The 20,182-nt window shown below is 39.0% G+C and overlaps 1 protein-coding gene across 5 annotated transcripts in view; it reads left to right on the forward strand.

Moving 5' to 3' along the window:
- LOC109481983 (adenylate cyclase type 2-like) overlaps window positions 1–20,182 on the forward strand; it is a 54,280-nt gene that overhangs the window by 18,054 nt on the left and 16,044 nt on the right. For 4 of the 5 annotated variants that reach the window (XM_019784596.1, XM_019784600.1, XM_019784598.1 and 1 more), the window contains exons 2-7: window positions 13,676–14,008; window positions 14,688–14,863; window positions 16,799–16,976; window positions 17,312–17,461; window positions 18,376–18,521; window positions 18,750–18,861. In XM_019784596.1, coding sequence (XP_019640155.1) covers window positions 13,712–14,008; window positions 14,688–14,863; window positions 16,799–16,976; window positions 17,312–17,461; window positions 18,376–18,521; window positions 18,750–18,861 — 1,059 coding nt within the window. In that variant the 5' untranslated portion in view covers window positions 13,676–13,711. Of the gene's footprint in view, window positions 1–11,030; window positions 11,085–13,675; window positions 14,009–14,687; window positions 14,864–16,798; window positions 16,977–17,311; window positions 17,462–18,375; window positions 18,522–18,749; window positions 18,862–20,182 lie in introns of those variants that run through there. The other variant, XM_019784599.1, reaches the window with a different exon arrangement.

The raw sequence follows: 20,182 nt of genomic DNA on the forward strand, positions 1-20,182 counted from the left end.
AATATCTATTTTTGCTGGTTTACCCTTTTAATCATTAAATACTTTATAAAAGAAGAAATACATTTTTTCTTAACTGTACTGCATTACATGGAACAAAATGCATCATGTTAGATACGTGTATGCCAAGGCTTCAGAAACTTAGCCTTTCACATTTTCACACTGTAAACTTATGCCAAAAAACAGTTACTCAAGCAACTGGATATGATTTTGAAAACGTCAGACGTTTCAGCTAGTATCCACTAGCTTTCGTCAGTGACTGAGAGACCAGAGGGGAAAGCAAATTTTTTGGAAGTCGAAAAAGGAACAAAAGTCAGACAAGTCAAGACAAATTAGTCTGAAAGCTCCTGTTATACAGGACAGGAGCTTAAGTGTTGTCTGTCCTCGGGGCTGGGAGTGCCGAGAAAACGTTTGAAAACGTCTGACGTTTTCAAAATCATATCCAGTTGCTTGAGTAACTGTTTTTTGGCATATCGTATTACCTGGATGTCTAACCTTCATCGACGTAGTCTAGGCCTTGTCTATCTACATTAGGGGGATTTGCCTGCTAGCAATATGTTCTACAAAATGTCAGCATTTTGTTAACAGCTTGGCTTTTTTTTAACATGTAGTAAGAATTTTGTTCTATCTATCAGGTTTTTTTTTCAATTTGGTTCTACTTTCTGTAGAATTCTTCCAGTCTTCAATTATCTGCAATCTGCTTGTTCCAGAATATTTATCCAAACTGACACATATAGCATATAAGCTTAGTTTTCAAGCAGTGACAGCAAAATATAAAGGATCCAATTGTTTACTTTTATTGATACTTAGTTTACCTGCATGTAGTGTGCATCTTGCATTCATTGAAGCGGGTGTTGTTGCAACGAGTAGCGAAATATTTCTAACCACAGGAACCCGGTATCTTGTCTGTTCCATCGATCAATGTCTTTTGATTCATTGTAATCACTACGGATGGATGGTCATGGTAATTATTAGCATGGAGAAAGAAAGTGGTAGCAACACAGTTTCCCAATACTAATCTATAAATCCATTATTGTCTGAACTTTCCCTTTACAATGATGTGAAAACACGTTACCATTAACCTAAACATCCGGGATACTTGCGTCTACTATGACGTGAAAGCTGTTATACAGACAAAGCAGTTGTATCAAGTAGACAAAATGTGAGAAGGCAATGACTGAAGACAAAGCAGTTAAACAGTTGAATACGCATCATAATTATCTAATAGTAATCTTTGTCACTCAGACAGACAGCTGCGATTGGTTTCCTCCTTTGCTTTGTGCATATTCAGACTAGCCATAATACATTTTCTTCAGCTTTTGAATGTACAAATAGTACCGTATGTATAGTTATGTTTCAAGTAGAATTTGAACAATCTATCTATGCCTTTCCAGCAAGCAAAAAATAGCATGTAGGGAGTAGCAATTTTACTAATTATAAATTATTTCAAAGGAAGGTTGATGGTACTTCAAAACGCACAAAGCATTGCAGAGAAACAAAGTACTTATTTTTAGTTCGGGCACTTGTTCTTTGTTCTCCGTGATAAAACATAATATGGGATGAAGACTTTTTTCCGGGATGTTGTGGCTGTCCATGGTGCTGATCATGTGGCTGTTGTGCACTTTGCTGAAATTGTTTAGAAATATCAAAGAAAATCGGTTTCCTGTCTTTCCCTTTGTTGTAAATTGCCCATGGCCAGCATTATACATGTAAGTATTTCATCTTCTTTATCTTTTTTTTTTTTCATTTATTTATTTATCCAGGACAAAATAAAACTACTGGATTGTATACCAATGTCCAGTAGTCATGACATTTGTATTCTTTTTCATACAGCTGTTTGAATTTCTTAAGTGTTTCAGCTGCTGATTTTAAGTCTGGCAGTAGGGAATTCCAGAGAATTTACCCTGCAAAGCTTTCTTTCTGTGTTTAGATTTAGGGAAAATATGGGAAAATTTTGCTGTATCTTTGAAGCATCTGAAAACACATTACACAGGCATTGTTTTCGGGGTTGTTTTATAAAAGGGCCATTTGATTTACTGTTTGTGATCAGCCTACCATATTGATTAAGTTCCTGTATCAACATATCAGATTCCAGATACAGTTAAGCATGCGAAAGCTGTACTACCGGCACACTTCAGTTTTGGACGAATGAGAGTGAATGGTAGCAGATCATAGAAATCATTCAAATAGCAGAAATGGCAGTCTAAGCTCTATTATGCAAAAATCTGTCTTATCTTGTGAAGCATGCTGAAAATAAAGTTATCAAATGCCTAGAAAATGGGCTGCTGCTGCCCTGTAATTATGCCATCTCCCTAATGATAAGTAACCATCTGCAATGGAAAGGGTAGTCCCTGTGTAATCCTATTTGTGAGGGACATCTCGTAGATTACTCCGTCCCAAGGGAACACATGACGTCAAGCCATATGCTGAAATATTGATGGCAGCGCTTGCCTTATTTGTGCCGTGTGTAAGATCTTATTGACGTGCTGGTAATAAAATGACCCCATTATGACAGAGCACAGAGGAGGTTAGATGTTGAATCGATTGACCCATTTCCATGTAATCTACTGTCATTTGATGGGACGTGGTCCAAAACTTTAGGAACACAAGTCACGGCCTTGAATCATAATCTGGTCACTAATATTCTGAATCCAAATTTTAACATGATCTCTTTTTTTGCAGTCTCCCTATGGAGAGGAGGTGCATCACTTCAATTTCTTGGCACTTGCATGAAATTAATTGAGCGGGCAGGCAAAATTGGGAAGACAAACAGATATTAAGTGGTAGACCCAAATGCTACTACAGGAGGCACAGAGTCAGCATACATTTCAAACCAGTGTTTTAGCCAGCCTGCAATTTTTTTCCATCATCTTAATTTTGTTTGACATAAAATCATTTCAAGTGCTAAAGGCACAAATCATCAAACCAGAGGAATGAAAATGCTAGGGGGTCTAGGTTAACACTTTGAAATGCTGTTTCATACATTTGTTGAGGGGTGCATTTCTGTTGGTAGGTAAGGATTGTAGTAATCTGCTAGGGACTCAATATTGGTACATTGAGTGTAAATCTATAATTAACTACTGTACATTTAATCAAAGTATACAGCCTAGGATTGACTCCAGGTCGTTGAAGCTTGGATGCCAAGATTTTGTCCTTATGTCCAGAACATCAGCTAAGCTGGATCACATCAATCTGCTTTCTCAAGGGTTAAGCACCCTCAAGTCCCTTCATTGGAGCTAATATGCTATCCACACGAATGTCCAAAGAAGGGGTTAAAAAGGAGCCTAAGGGTTTAGTGACACAAAAGCCTATTTCAGGCATGAAGAAACCAGAGGAAATATCAAAGAAGGCCTTCATATTGTTGGAGCTTTGATGTGCTTATCACTTGTAAGGCCATGTTGATGTGATTATATGGATGACATCCAGGCTGCAATTTTCTTCTGTATCAAAATTTTCTGACCATTCTGTAAATTGTACAAAGCAGCTACAAAATTAGCAAATATACATTGTGAATTGCAAGAAAATATATTCGGCAAATGATACTAATGTCATGGAATGCCAAATGGAGATACTGGTAATGTGAAGAAATGAGAATGTAGAGTCTATTATTCGCTGTACCATACTCTAATATGTGTTTATCCATTTGTTCAACCTTCATGACCATGTACATTTCATAATGAAGTCAACTTTTTTGTCTCTCAAACATTTTTTATTTGCACGCTTACATCAGTTTGGAGATTCCCGGATCCCAGAGGATGTCATCCATTTAATCAAGTCAATATGGCCTAACTTTGAAACGTCTAGAACACGTCTTCTACCTGTATCTCTCCTTATCAGTACAAGTGCCCTGAGAGGAAACAAACATATCAGGGTTTTCATACATTCAGATTCACATCTCAGCTGAATAGAAATGAAGGGACTCCTGCTATATTTAGAAAAGTATTAAAGACGTCTGGCTCCACAATACAGTTTATTTCTTGGAATTGATGAATTTTTAAACATGCCGGGTTTCCCTAGATATCACTAAAAGATGACAGGTTCTTGCTATCTTTGATAAATGTATTAAGTATATGGGCTTTAACACTTTGCATTCTCTCTGGGATTGTCTTCATAAATGTGCACTGCTCTATTCATAAAAACTCAGAACCAGTCAAGACTAGTCTAATACCACAAAGGATAATCCCCAGCGCAATTCTAAGCCTGAGATTAGGCACTAGGGAGTACCATACATGTGCACTGGGACTTCATTAGTTACAGTAATACATCATGATTATTCCCAAGCAGAGCTAAGCACTATTTGCCAGTTCCAGAGAATCCTTACCACACAACAAACCAGGGCCCTAGGCAGCATTGTTTTTTTCTGTGAATTGCATTGAACATTGTGGCGCATGATTATCATAACACACATTCAAGTGAATGGGGTAAGATTCCAAGGAAAATTTTATCAGTTTTGAGAATGTCTATTTTCCAAGGAAAATGCATGGTACTACACTTAGTCTAGTAACAACTAAAAAGGGTAAGCAATAGATTTGATGTTTTGTACATTTTTCTCTTCCTCAGATATCTCCCCACACCACCTGTACATGTATTCATCTAAATCCAGTCTTGTACCTTCATGAATTTGTAGAAAGCCAGTGTTCGCACACTGTATGAAGTAGAGGTTAACTACGGTTAAGTCTCTATCCTTGAATCAGCCGATTACTCTTTGCTATTTCTATAGCAACAAGAGTTGTTGAAAACCTCCAGTGTTGCTTGAAGTGCTCAGTCAGCAATCTTGACATGTGGGTGAAATGTGGGTCAATTCGAAGTTCTGTATCTAGTGCAAGGAAGAGCACTTTTGTTTGAACAAGTGTTGGGGAGGACTAGCAACTAGGGCTGTATGCTTAAGGTATAGGTCCAGGAGTTTTTGATTTAGGTACAGATTTGGTGCAGTCCTACAACAAGACATGTTTCCAACTATTTATATTTAGTGGTAAATTCTTAGTCATAATGATTTCCTTAATCTTCAAGTGATTATTACGAAAATCATCATGGTGTTCTATTCAAAATGTCCCCCCGTTACGTAAGCAGTTTACGCGATCAGTGAAAGATAAACTGGTCTATTAAAGTGGCAATCAATGGAAACCAACGGACAGCATACACAGGGATAAAAGACCAGCGTCACTCGGTTGTGTCTCATTGGTTGAAAGCGCACCGAAAAGGCTAAAGGAATCTGTCGTAGATGGATGCGGTAAAAACTCAAACGGAGGATGTGTTTATTTGTTTACTGCATCACAAAGCGCCTGAGCACCGGCGTCCTTACGTTCAATATTCTGTAAATGATAATAGAAATACAGCCAACTGGAGTACCACTGCTGTGAAGGAATTGCCACTATTATGGAAGCAGATCACCTTTCTTCCTCCACACTCCAACTCTCGGGAGGAAGTTCCACGCTGAAAGCTTCTTTCCTAGAAATACACCAGTATGGAACAAGCTTTCTTGTGAATGCTTCCCAAATGGGTACAACCCTAAAGTTTTCAAGTCTGAGCTAAACGAAATCTGTCTTTACAGTCCCTTACATTGTAACCCAAAACATGTGAGTGGTTTGTATGAGCCTTGTTTTGATGTGATAATTGTAGTAAAAAGATGATGTACAGCCTTTTATGTCCTACCTGGGCCGCGATTACGTTCGATACGGGTGTTCCGGCCCGTGTGATAACTAGCGGTACAGCCCGGGGGTTCTTTACGCGTACGGCCCGGGGCTTCCAAATGTTCCGTGGAATGATTCGAACGCGTTTCGGCCTAACCGCGCGCACCGATTTCGAAATTCGAATACAAAATTCGGAGGTTGGAATTGATGTTGTCGCATTTTTTGGGTTTAGGGACACCAAATTTTCGCTCATTTCGCATTGAAAGGCGCGTTTTCTTGGGTGGGTATGACATAAATAAAATACAACACGGTGTATTCCGTATCACCCTCGGTCCCAGCCCTCCCGCGGATCGGATCGCCCTCCGGCCTTCGGCCGTCGGGCGATCCGACGCGCGGTCGGGCTGGTACCTCGGGCGATACGGAATACACCGTGTTGTATTCTATATGTACTGCCCTTGGTGCTGAAATGCTGGTTACTGTGTGTTGTGACTTTTCCATTGGAAGTTGAGTGTGAATTCCTATAAGGATTAACCTTCTTGTCATAGGGTATATGTGCAAGACTGCTTGATGAAGTGACACAACATTACTGTAGTATTAGACTTATGGAAATAGGTACATTAGTTGTTTTCTCATGTATGTGAATGATGATTAGGTTTTAGGAAATGGTAGTGTATGGGAGTGTAGTATAATGCACCTAATTAATACCTTCGCCACTCTACCAGACAGATCAATAGAGGTTTGAATAGGAGGGTCTTAGTTCTTATCATAATCAATATATCTGCAAATTTATTCTGTGATGAAACAATTAGGAGTTATTAGTTGTGTGTAGCTTACATGATGTAGCTGTGTACTGGCCACAGCACCAGGGGCACAATTCTCATTATCAACAATTCTCATTTTGTACACACTCGGCCATCAAGTCCTGTGTGCAACTCAATAACCTCTAGTCTCTGCAACCGCACACATCTGTATATGCAGGACCTGTTGTTATTTGTGTCTATGATAGCAGGAGCAAATTGTACCGCTGTACAAAATTGTCCAATTCCTGGTATTGACGCACAGCTGCGTTCCAAAACTTAGATCATCATTTCATGCGCACTTGGCTGTCAAGCCCCGCGTGCAACTCAATAACCTCTAATCTGCACAACCGCGCACATCAAGGGCAAGGCTTTCTGGCATAAATTGATTTGGGCAGTAAATGGACCACTTTGAGAACAGAGGCAGCTGCATGCTCGGAAGGCTTTATAATGATGTCAGCCGTGGCATGAAGACAATTCTTCACTCTTTTTGTCAGCATTTCAACCAAAGCTGTCTGTATTACCCGTGGGATTTCAGTTCCGGGGAGGATTCATTTACATGACATTTTCCAGTCTGTTTTCATTTACTGTGAGACTTGGATTGGTTCAGGATTGACTTCCTCTGTTCACGTTTCAAAGAGAAACGATGCTGAAAAAGTAGCTATCCCTGTAGGGTCTCACCCAGGAGTTTCCAAGAACACTGGAATATCCTAGGATTAGGCCACACCAATTTAATCAGTTAGTTCTCAGATTCACCCCTTTATTTTTCTGATTTGCAAAAAAAAAAAATACTGTAAGAAGAGAAGAGGCTATTGGTAAAGTTCCCCCCTGTGGGTCTACCGCTTCAAGAGACTTCAGAACCAAAAAGAGGTAAGACAGGCGGAGACAAGAAGAAAGATGTCTGTACACTTAATCCTGAACTAAAAAACAAAGCTGACTTTATTCTTCGTACCTGTTCTTAGGACAACCTTGATCTTAACATTGCCAGACGTCAAACGGACACTAACGCCACTGTTCAAATATCTGAACAGCTTAACACCTTTCCTACAAAACTACTTTACTACAAAATTGGACACCTTTAAGTGAATCGTTGCCATGTCCAATTGCTGATAGCATTTATGATGTGAATTGAGATAATTTCACTTGATAATAGATCATTTGCTGGAGTGTATCGTCTTATTCACTTTAGAAATACCGGCAATAAAAAGATAACAGAGATTTCATCTACCCAGAGGCAATGACAATGAAAATTGCCCTGCACAATCACAAAATGTCATGACCCAGTGAATTGGATATGATAGATACATGTGAGGGATCGATAATCATACATACCAAATTTGTGATATCAATATGTGCTGCAGGTACATTATTCATATTCACGCTTTGGCATGCCAGATATTGTGTACTACATTGATTCTGTTTAGAACAGCTACATGCGCATGTAAGGCCGCACCAATTTAATTGATTGGTTTTCAGATTTGCCCGCTTCATTTTTTTCGCATTTACAAAAAATATTCTGGTTCTAAATTAACTTGTGCACATGTTGGCTGCAGCAGTTGAAGAAAGCCCCTTGTGTTCCTATAGCTAGTTGTTACAGTCTTTCCACAGAAAATGGTACTCATGTTGCAGAATGCCAAAATCCATTCCAAAGGACAAGAAATAAATGTGAAGGAATAAAAAGGAAGATAAGATATAAGTGTGTTTTGTTCAACCTTCAGATTTCATAATGAAGGAAACTTTTTTTTGCAAACGTTTTTTATTCGCACGCTCGCATCAGTTTTGGGGTTCCCAGAGAATGTCATCCATATAATCAAATCAGCATGGCCTATTGTAGCGTAAAAAAGAATGAATTTGAAGAATTCCACTAATGCAGCATCTGATTCAGTAGTCTCAGATGTACAGGTGTTCAGACTTGCTTGAGAAGGCCTTGACATTATGCTTGATAGCAGTAGAATTATGAGAGTTGTGTTACATTATGTATCTGCTCAGTCTTCAATTCTCATTTCTATATTTCCATATTTACTTTAGCCTCAAGGAGTTTATGTGTAGGATTATCCTTGTCTGGTTTTCATCACAATCACTTAATATGTCATTTCGATTGCAGCAATTGCTGACGCCCCATGTAACTTTCCACACTTAATTGCTAAGTCGGAGGAAGGAAATAGGCTTACAGTAATTTCCTACTACTTATACCAGCAGGAAGTTGTCAGCAGGGGTTTAACATATTTCATGCATTTTTCATATATCATATCATGATGTTCTAAACCTGTGTTCTCCACATGAATGATTCAAAAGGCTCATTAATAAGCGTCTCGTTGCTGACAAATTTCGTCTGACAAATTTTTGACAGTTTTCATTCTGTTCTCCCAACTCATGAAACCTTATTGTTTTTAGATGTTGTATTCAGCTGGGTATGAACGTATCTATTTAGCTTAATTGACATGAACGAATGCCTTCAAGCGTGCAGTCATAGTTCAAGGGCATATATGAATATCTATCTGATTACCAATAAATTACCTGCACCGATGGGGTCAGATATAGTGAGTGTAGTAATTTTTTGTACCAATGAATCATACTTAATTATATACTCTATATTGAAGACTAACACCACACCAAGTTGAATTGTTGGGTCTCATATTTCTTTCCGAAAAATATGAAGCGATGGTGAAAAAAAAAACAGGCCTAGGCATGATAGCCCCAAATGCTACGATAGGATCCATGAAGTCAACATACTGGGCTGGTTTGTACTTCAAACAGTGAATTTCAACTTTTAATCAAACCACTGCATTGATGTACCTTGATGCAAATGTACACGAAGTGTTCTCTAGTTCAAAGTCTGCTATTATAATATTGGCACTTAAATTTCACACAGATGCTTGTTTTTAGGCAGCAAAGTAATGGTATGCTGCATAACACTACATGTAAGTAAATATATGTTATGCGTCTGTATGCAAACTATTAATTTGTGTAGTTCTGGTTTATTGTCTTGGATTAATTTGATGAATGGGTTAAGCTGGAAGCATGCTGTCTGCCACTGAGAGAGTCATAAAATACTTCCCTCTGTATTTGATGAAAAGTCTTGTCATCATTTACGTGGAGTTTGTGAACTGCCTGATTCATGAAGCCATTTTGAAACTTTTTTGTTAAAATTCTGTTTACAGAGTGAAGAAGTATAATGATTATATATTGGCCTTCTTAGAATTGCAGCCAATTTAAACTGATCAATTAGACAGTAGAATGTATATAACCTTTTTTGAAGAAGCAGAGTCAGTATATATTAACTATGAGACTATGATACAGGGTGACTGTTGCCATCCTCAAAGTAATCAGATGATATGAATTTAGAAGACTAATTATTGGAGATTTACGGTATCATATCCCTATGTCTAATTTTTAATCAAATTCATTAAAGTCACATTGGCAGAGAATGGCATTGTTTGGGGATTGCATGGCATTGTCCATCTAAACCATATCAGAATGCAATTAATTTTGAGCTGTGACCGCCACGTTCAAGTTTGTCGCACAGCCAAATTTTGAAGGTGGTTAGAAGCCTTTACCATGGCTTCAGAATTGGCTGGAAAGAGTAAAAATGGCCCAATTGACAGAAAACATTCCAGGGGAGTTGACCTGCTAAAGCAGTTTTATTTGCCAGTCCCGAAGGTACTTTCTTATAAAGTGTCAAGGTCTCTACTCTTTCCATCAGCACTTCTGAAGCTGGATAGAGGCTAGGGGATTAGTACCCAGAATTATAGTACCAAGACAGTCACCTTGAAAGCTTATATTTCTCCTGTTATATGGATGAGAAGAACAGAGATGGTGACCTCAGGGTTACAGACAGGGACCAGAATGAAGGTCATTAATCATGAAGGTTGATCCCTCAGGCCTGAGAACTGCACGTAGACCAGATTCTGATGGGATCCCAGTTGTCTCTATCTATCTTAAGTCTGAACCTCTTGGAAGTATGTAGTACTAGACCAGTTGTCTTTCTCTAATTTAAAAGAACATTTTGGAAACATGGGGGACAGACCAGTTGAAACAATGTTTATGTTAGACTCGAATTAGAGGAGTGTTTTGGTTTCATTATATTACTGGTATTGGACGACCTTTTTTTTTGTTCTGGAAGATCGAGTACTGCACGTAGACAAGATTCTGATGAGATCCCAGTTGTCTCTCTCTATCTGAAGATCATTTTGGAAACATGTGGGCCAGACCAGTTGAAACAATATTTATGTTAGACTCGAGTTAGAGGAGTAAAAATTGGATAGCCCCGCAGATTATGCCCAGATTAGTTTTCTAAACTTGGTAACAGTATATGCTGTCACGTCAAGAAACATGATACATTTTACAAGTTTCCATAAGAAACAGACTTAATATATACATTGTTTATCAGATGGAATGATGCTGTGACATACTTAGTATGTACTTATCAGAATGGTTAATCGTGCTCTATCCTTTCATGGAGCTGGGTTCATGTATGTATTACGAGCGTGTAACCTACACCCAGCCTGGGAATGTAGAGGAGTGCAGCTATGTTTGGTGATGGAGCTTTACAGGCAGGACCTTAGTAAGTCTGTTATAGTACTTAAGCAAGCCAATAATGGATCAGGTCATACTGTTGTGCAGCTGTCTTTTGGAGAGATGTTTATGAGTGATTGCAGAGGTAGGAATTTTAATATTATAATTATAATAATAATTTTTTTACATTATAACATGGCCTGCAAATGCTGAAACACAAATTGAAATTGGTCTGAAAGAAAAATTACTGTGAGAGTGCACTGACAGCAACTATAGGAGTGTGATAGGAACCAAAAGTAAGTTGTTTATTTGATGACAAATTTTAATTTAAAAGAACAGGAAATAAATTTGAACATTCAAGACATCTTGTAGTTAAAGATCATTTAGTGTCAGTCATCAGGCACATATTTCTGCATGATTGAATGAACAGTGTAAATATTAATATATGGAAAATTGGGTTCTAGATTTTCTCTAATCTACTGACACATGACGTATCTACAAAAGTGATATCTAACTTAATTTTAGATAGCTCAAGTTATCTAATTCAGTTTAAGATGATCATAGCTGATCTATTCATGGTGCCACTTGTTATGCAGGTAGCACCATACTCAATTCACCTTCACCTTTTGAAGTTATATATAAGACTTAAGAGGCAGAATGTGGATAACTTTCAATCAGAATCTTGAGTCTTACAGGTTTTACGAGGTCCCGTCATGATTCTTGTTATGTAACAGCTATGAATGCTTTTTACTAGAGATGATCTGTTTACGACCTTGTCACTGACAGATAGTGGAAACGTAACCCTTTTGATAGTAGTCAACTTCATTTTTAGAATTTCACAATATGGGGGTTTTCAATATGACAAATTACTTTTAGTTCAAGGGATGCCAAGCCAGGATTATGTATTTAAAAGGTTGTTTTTTCAAGGACTTTTATAGTTGTCACCATGCACAGTAGGGACATTTGCAGTCGATACTAGCTTCAAATTATGCTTAGAGATTAGATGTGCAAAGGTTCAAGTTAAGGTGTAACTGACTGCTAAATGTAGATATTATCCAGCTGACACTACATGCCTGTGAAGCTGTAAAAAAGACAAGATTCTTAGACCACTTTCCACACGCAACAAGCTTTAAGTGGTACACTCAGTATCTTTCTAAGAGTTGTGCATGTACCAGCTCTATTTTTCCTGCACACTGCATCATGTATATGAGGCTCAGATATTTGAAACCTGAGTGTTGCGACCATGACCCACCACTTTGTTGATGACACGATGGCCAGGGCACATAAAATATGCTCAACTTGCATTCAAGATTTCTTTTCCATCGCTTTCGTCTTGTCATTATTGATAATTTAGCCAGTTTTTGCGACCTTGCATCAAGGAACATGTCACCATTTCAAGTGCTTTTAGTACAGGCTTTTCCTTCCAAAAGGTTGCCCTGTGATTGCCTGGAAAAACTGCTTTGAAAATGAGTTCCTAGAAAATGCTGCATCCAAAACTTTACAAAGTGGAGGTAATGACAGGCAGCAATCTGTACTGCACGTTTTGTCAGACAACAGATTGTTAGGACTTAACCTGTATGACCTTGAAATCTGGTCACCAGGGTACATGCATGGATGAAGTGCATTAATAGTACAAATTGATGTAATTTGCATTGTTGCAACTGTAATGCAGTGAACAGTATTTTACCACAGTGAAACTAATGCCGTAATGTCCTAAGCTTGATGTTGATTATGACTACAAAATCTTGTACTTGATATAAAGATTATGTTTTGTGTTGTGTTATGCAGCAAACCTTGACAAAGTCCAATATGTTCACAAAAGAACATACAACGTGGAGTTTCTAGGGCATATTTGGCTCTTGTATTGTACATTGTGTTGTAGGCCATACGAAAGTCCCTGTACTTTTGAATCTGATAAAGAATCTGATTGTCTGTAATTCATGTACCGCAAGGCATTTCTGTGCATTTTACAGGTTATTGCCCTTTTTGGCCATCATACGGGTCATTCCCCTAAGGAGAAACATTGTAAATTGTTGCTATCAATCATTCAGGAATCCGTTAAATGCTGCTAGGGTATATGCTGAGTTCACAGAAGGCATCCATGTGTGCATGGTTTGGCCTACTGGGTATTCACCCTTTCCTCACGCAAAAATCTTGTTTTCTGTACATGACTTTATCTGACAGTGATGCACATGTAGGCTTTACACAGCCAAACTGAGTGTAGAAGCAATTTGTTGCAGGCCTTCTTGGATTTTGTAGCTTTGTTCTCAAGTCCTTTTTGTTGTTACAGTGCTGTAGGTGACTCCATGATGTATTTCTGCTGATTTCACTTGACATACAAGTTGATTCTTCATAAGACCTTAGATGTTGTACATGCAACAGGTACATTTGTACAGTCATGTATTTCTTTGTTGCTTCCCAGCAGAATATGTGGGAAAATTGCGTATCATCAATAATGTTAGCTTGAAAGTTCATCTGTGTTGATGGAAGTCAACTGGGTAGGTCCAATTTTTGTGTTGGAAGTTACAGTAAAACCTATCTCCGACTCATCAATAGGTCCTTGAGAGATTACCATGACATCATGGCCAGTGAGTTGTAGGCAAAATGAGGGTGACGATTGAATGACTTGCCTACCGCTAATTTGCACATGCCTTCAAATAATTTGCATGTATGTAATGTAAACAAAACAGCATTTGCTCATACTAATAATGCTTGATTCTTTTAATGCTTTTTCAGGCTGCTGGACGTACATGACAAGGCAGACCTACTGACATGCTCCACCACGGTTCCCCCGTCTCGACAGAAATGGTGGAAACCTCCTCCTCCCAGCACTGCTTCCTGCAGCAGCCCCCCAAGGAGACCCCCTGCGTAGCCGACCAGGACTCCGTCTCCTCCATGGAGAACGAGTGGTCGCTACAAAAGCTGAAGGAACGTTTTCATGAGATGGACATTGAGGGCTTGTACCGACGGTACTGCGAAAGACTGAAACACTCTCTACTGCTCATCCTCTTACTGCTGTTTGTGGCCAATGGAGTCATCCTACTGGTTCTCTTTTATCTAGAAAACAAAGTAAGTTATGCAATGTATTATAAGTAAATGTATAAGACCACGCTGTATGCTATACCTGTAGCATTGTGTGGCCTGTGACATTGTGTGGCATTTGTCTCGGAATCAAGAGGTCCCGGGTTCGATCCCCTTATTACATCCCTTGATGTTGTGTCCTTGGGAAAGGCTCATTACACGACTTTCCTTACATCACAGGTGGAAATGATTACCTAGCTTTGGTTAGGAGCATCAGTCGGAACACTTTTGATCTGTCATTTCATCTGAAATTAAAGGGATTTCCAAGGCACTGCCCTGACCTAGATTGTTGAATTTACTAGGCTTGACCTCAATCAATTACTAAATGTATGCCATGTGCATAGTTCTGGTGACCACTACTGTACTATGTGAAGTTATTGATTGTAGAATGGTCACTTTTGAAAACCAAGCTTTACTTTATACAAACATGTTTTTGTGGCCTAAGAACATTTGTGAAGTTCTTACCTTAGCCTAGAAGCTTATAATATGTTTTTGGTAGTGTTTGTACTAGCAATGTTTGTTTGTGGTTTAGCAGCATAACTCCAGAAGCTATGATATTAAATTTTTTGTGTCTTGACTTATCCGCGACATGAATAGATTTTGGGCTCCCTGGTGGCCTTTCTTGTTCCGTTACTTTAAACAAAACCACGTCTTGTGTTTGTTTCAGTCCTTTGATAAACACTTTGAGATCCCCGTCATCATCGGCATCACGGCTGCCCTCCTCCTGGCGATCTTCCTGGTACTGCAGTTCTCCCGACTCCTGCACAACTTCATCACGCTGGTGTCACTCTTCATCTGGCTCCTCCTGCTGGGTGGGGGGCTCGGGTTCATGTTCTCACAAAGGTGCAGTCGTCAAATTTCATGATAATTGTTCTTTTTATGTTAAATATGCTATTATGAGTAGGGGTGCATACCGGTTCACTGGACTTGGATCCGGACTTGAAAGAATGTTTAGGTTCAAGTCCAAAAAAACCTAAAAGTCAAGAACCGAGTCCGGGCTTATTACCATAAAAGACCATTTCACGCAACCCCTTTTCTTTCCAAACCACCTAAAACCTTCCGTAGATTGCAACATCTTTGCTGCAAAATGAAGAAAACATTGCCATCGGGCATCGTCAAGTACCGGCTTCCATGTTATGTGGCCAAAGTTTCACCCAGACAACCCAGCAAGGTTGTCAACATGCAATTTTGTATATGCCATGGGTTTAGGTCCGGACTTACAAGTCCGGAACTGAACCTAAACCTCTGGACTTGAATCCAGACCTGAACCTAAAATTGGGTTTAGGTATGCACCACTAATTATGAGCAATAGCCATAGAAAGTGTCACAGTTTACTAAATCAGTGGCTAATCAATGGCTCACTGCTGCCAAGAGATCTTTTTTAAGATGAAGTAGATGTGGATGGACTCAGTCTTTGAAAGACTGCAGGCAGCTGTTGTTGATGGTGCCCACAAATGTGTCTGGGAGTTTGTTCCAGATCTGGACTCTGTGTGGATGAAGGTCCAGCCAGTGGAATGGGTTCTGGAAACTGGTTGTTCTACTTCTAGTGCATGGTTTGGCATAGCTTGGCTAGTTTGCTTCCTAAAAATTCAATCAAACATATTTTGTCAGAGAAAGGAGCCAGGGGAAACACTGAATTGCGTAATATGTGTACTAAATCTAGAGCTGCATGGATTTTGTGCACGTAGGCACTGGTGACTACTTATACTGCCTTTGCGGAAGTCTATTTCCAGACGGCACTTGTTCTCAAGCCAACACTAAAGAATAATAACAACTGTCCCAGGGCATGGTATATAGCACGTAATAACACCCTCAAATTTCTCTGAGGCTGAATTTCCCCGGAAAGGAAATTGCTTTTCTGGGAACGTTTCCAACGTGCCTCGACCAAGTGATTTTAAATGAGGCCCTGGGTAACACGAGTGTTGGTTATATAATGCTACGTGGTCACTGGTGCATAAAAGAAAGCACTAACTGAAAACAGGAAGGGAGTTCAATAGTCTTCTCATGGTCTTTTGCCTGCTCTGGCGCATGAAAAAAGTCAAGAGGTGAACCACGACTTCTTCTTTGATATTTCAAGATGATAGCTTTGTGATCAGGTACCAACATTAAATTTGTATTCAACACCAAATTTCCATGTAACTTGACATTGTGATAAACATTGCTATTTCTAATTCAGTTTTTGTAGATAAAAATGCTGAAGCAAGACTGCAGAGAGATGCAGGGCTACAGCCAGCACCCGTTTTCCTGTCATTTGCAGGAATTTTGTGGTGTGTGATGGAAAAATTGTAAAACCAATCCGTCAACTGTGAAGGACAAAATTGACAAATATTTTGGAAAAAAACATAAAAAAGGACCACCACCAACCTCTCTCAACCCAATGAGTTGCCTCTCTAAATGTGGGAAATTCCATTTTTTTAAGGCTTGAAAATCCAAAATTTGCCCAATTTTTCCTGTCAGCCCGTTCATGATCAGACCTGGAGGTAGAGTGGCCACATTTTAGGTAGGGCCCATGGGCAAATTTTGGATTTTCAAGCCATGGATTTTCATATGCAATTTCCCGCATTTTGATAGGCAAATAATGGGGCTGAGAATGATTGTTGGTGGTCTTTTAGATGTAATTGAATTTTTACTTTGACAAGATTTTTATCAATTTTGTTCAAGGATTGGTTTAGATATATTTCTGTCACACGCCACCAAGTTCCTTCAATTGACGGAAAAACGGTTGCCTGCTAGAGCCCTGGATTCAGTTTACTTACAGAAGCACCCTTTATCCCACAGACACCTGAAGCTACCATACAATGACGTGGGGTACTTCTTCATCATCACACTGGTGTCCTACACCATGCTGCCCTTCAGTAGAAGATACGCCGTCATCGCAGGTGTACTGACCTGCCTGTCATACCTGGTCCCTGCACTCATAATCTCCATACTGGACAACACATTCGTGGTCACAGATGTGAGTAGGTCACATGGAGGTTTGATCTCTGATGGGGCTTCTTTGTATGATGATGATGATGATGATACTTGCTATTTATAGGCGGTACAAAGGAAACTCCTCACGTCACTTGTGTTGGGGCTATTCTAATCACTTCAAGTATGAAATGATGATGAAAAATGGTAGTAAAGGTTAATATCAGACAGATTTCCTCATCCAGAACATATTTTGATTGCCGCCCTGAAATTGCATTGGATGCCTGTTGATTCCTGTCCATGGTGCTGAACCCGTGCTGCTGTGAATGTACAGATTTCAGCATCTTGTTTTTTCTTCACCGTGTTCTTTTTTCTTCTTAGTTTATAGCAAATATCTTCATCCTCCTGAGTGTGAACCTGGCAGGAATGTACCACAAGTATTTTGTAGACATCGCTCACAGAAGGACGTTCCTGGACACACGGCACTGCATCGAGTCTCGCATCAAACTGGAGAGGGAGCGAGAACAGCAGGTCAGGAGATCACAGAATCAACAGAATATAACAGACTTACTGTGCCTGTAAGGCCTTGTTGTCTTTGTTGTATGGATAACATTCACGTGCTCGTGAATTTTCCTATGTTTCCAAAAAACGTTTTCGACCATACTGTAAATTGTACAAAGCAGCAGCAAAATGAGCAAATGTATGCTGCAAATTGCAAAAAAATATTGGATAAAGATACTAATGTTGTAGAATCAATCATTTTCTAAGGAAAAGGAGAAAATGTAAAGAAATAGAATGAAGAGTCTATTATCTTCCATACCATATAATCAAATCAACATGGCCTAAGGAGCAGAGAGGTCATTGCCATCGCTCAGATTGCCCTTAGAAGTAACTGCCAATTTCTTTTGAGGCAGGATTGCCTGCTCACCTTTGAACACATGTGTCAGTGTCATTTTGTCAAGGCTGTTTGTTAGTGATCTGGAGAAATGACCAAGTACATGATTGTATTGGACCCAATGAGTTATATGACCTTGGTGATATGGAAATTTTGGCAGTTCTCCGTTGATCCGGAGCAAAGCCGTGGCAGAAATTACATGCCGTTTTGTCACGGCCAATACATGAATCAATTTCTATTCCCTGGTTGGATATCAGTCATTGACACAACAACAAAATTGGGTCGATGTTGCATACATGTACAACTGTGACCTTCAAAATCTGACTTTGAACATCCTCCACCTTGAATACTTTGAATATCCCATTGAGAGTGTTTGAGGTTATTCCACTAGACAAGTTGATAGGTACATGTATTATCAGGAACATTTCTTACATTCTTCCCCTTTTCCATCTCCAATTTCATATGCTACATGATATTGTATAAAAATTTTTGAGAACCTCCCAATATTCCTATCTGATGTGGACCAAGGAGAATTGTATACATTTTTCAGGAGAGACTTTTACTGTCAGTGTTACCGGCCCATCTAGCCAAAGAAATGAAGGAAGAAATGATGGGCAGAGTGACGGGTACCAGTCTACACCACAGCACCTCTACTTGTTTCCACAGCATGTATATTAAAAGGCATCTCAATGTAAGGTAAGAGCAGAGAAAACTTCTGGTGTTAAAAGTATTCAATCATATATGGACTGCTTCATGGTTCATACAGTACATGTAGGGTGTAGACTTTTTCTTACACCTATATTCGTTTTTCGTCTAGACTTTTTGTTCTTGTTTACTTTTATGTCAAAAATGAAACAATCTCTTGTGTTGGAACAAAAATTTTAACTGTAAACTTGTCTTCTGCATGTTGTTGCTTTGTTGCAGTATTCTGTATGCAGACATAGTGGGGTTCACCACCCTTGCCTCGGAGTGCACCCCTGCAGAACTGGTCAGGACACTCAACGAGCTGTTTGGCAAGTTCGACCAGATAGCCGAGGTAAGAATGTTTTCCTTCTGGCCTTCTTTCCCTCCTTTTCCCTTCCTACCTTCTTCTATTTTCTGTTTGAGGAAAATTTTTTCAGTCAATTGACCACCTCTTAAAGGCAGTCTCAAGAACAAATTTGATATTTCTGGTTCTGGAGATACTATCATTCTGAATCCCAAAATGTACATGTAATTGTATGCAGCATGACATTGAGATTGGACTAGGCAGCAGTCATATTATAAGGCATCAATTTTCAATTACAGCCAGTTGAAACATGTTATTTTGCAAACAACCATTGGACAAAAATCCAAGTGGCAGCTCTTAAGAAGTCTTGTGTTGATGTTGAAAATTTTGTTTGCAATGTGCTTCTGGATAGTACTTGTTTGCCAATTCATAGCCTTAGCAACTTTGTTTTCCATTTGGTTTGGCCAAAATTGACTTTGACAGATCATATCAAATATCGCACAAGTGACACCACTAATTTAATTGCATTCCATAAAATATAACGATAACGTCACCATGTCATGCATTATGTATGGCAACACCTTTGTTGTATAAAACCTTGCACCTGTTATAGATCATGTTACAGCATTGTGCTTATAAAACCCACGGCTGACCGATGTTGATGAGTATGCTTGTCACATTACATTTCATACGACCTCAGATACCTAGGACAGAAAGATGAGAGGAATTGATTCCCCAGAATTATTCTGGTGTGTGAAGAATGATCCTGTCATGACATGGACATACATGCCAAACCTGTAGTATTGGATAATCATAGGCAAGGCATGCCTGCGCATGTTATGCTGAAGATTTGTGACCTTTTTCGTGTCAGAGCTGGATCAAACTAGGCTTTTTGATTGGTTCGTGACACTGGCAAGAAGTTTTTTTACAAGAAAACAGCCAAGGCCAAATTGATTTCAATATCCAAAACATGCAGCAACATATACATGTAGTATGAATTCAGTATTTATTTTCATTTATTTCATTTTCACACACCTGGGTAGCCCAACTCAGCTTTGACAAGTTGATTTTCAGTAGGGCCCAGTTTACAGAAATAATAAGACATAAGTTAATACTTAAAACAGAAGTAACAGAGAATTGTATGTACATGTAAAACATAAATAACACAGGTAACCAAATTATACAAAATAAATACATGAGATAACTTACAGGCAAACAAAACCGTAGAGAACAAATCAAAATCGTTGGAGTATGGAGATAGGAGTATGAGCTAGTGAAGTATGATACAATTATATTTTGCTTAGTTTCATGAATGTCACATGAAAAGTATGCTTAAGAAACTAAAAAAATATCTCCAGATTATTTATTT

This window comes from Branchiostoma belcheri, unplaced genomic scaffold (genome assembly GCF_001625305.1).
Source record: "Branchiostoma belcheri isolate BF01 breed outbred unplaced genomic scaffold, Haploidv18h27 scaffold59, whole genome shotgun sequence".
NCBI classification, from domain to species: Eukaryota; Metazoa; Chordata; class Leptocardii; order Amphioxiformes; family Branchiostomatidae; genus Branchiostoma; species Branchiostoma belcheri.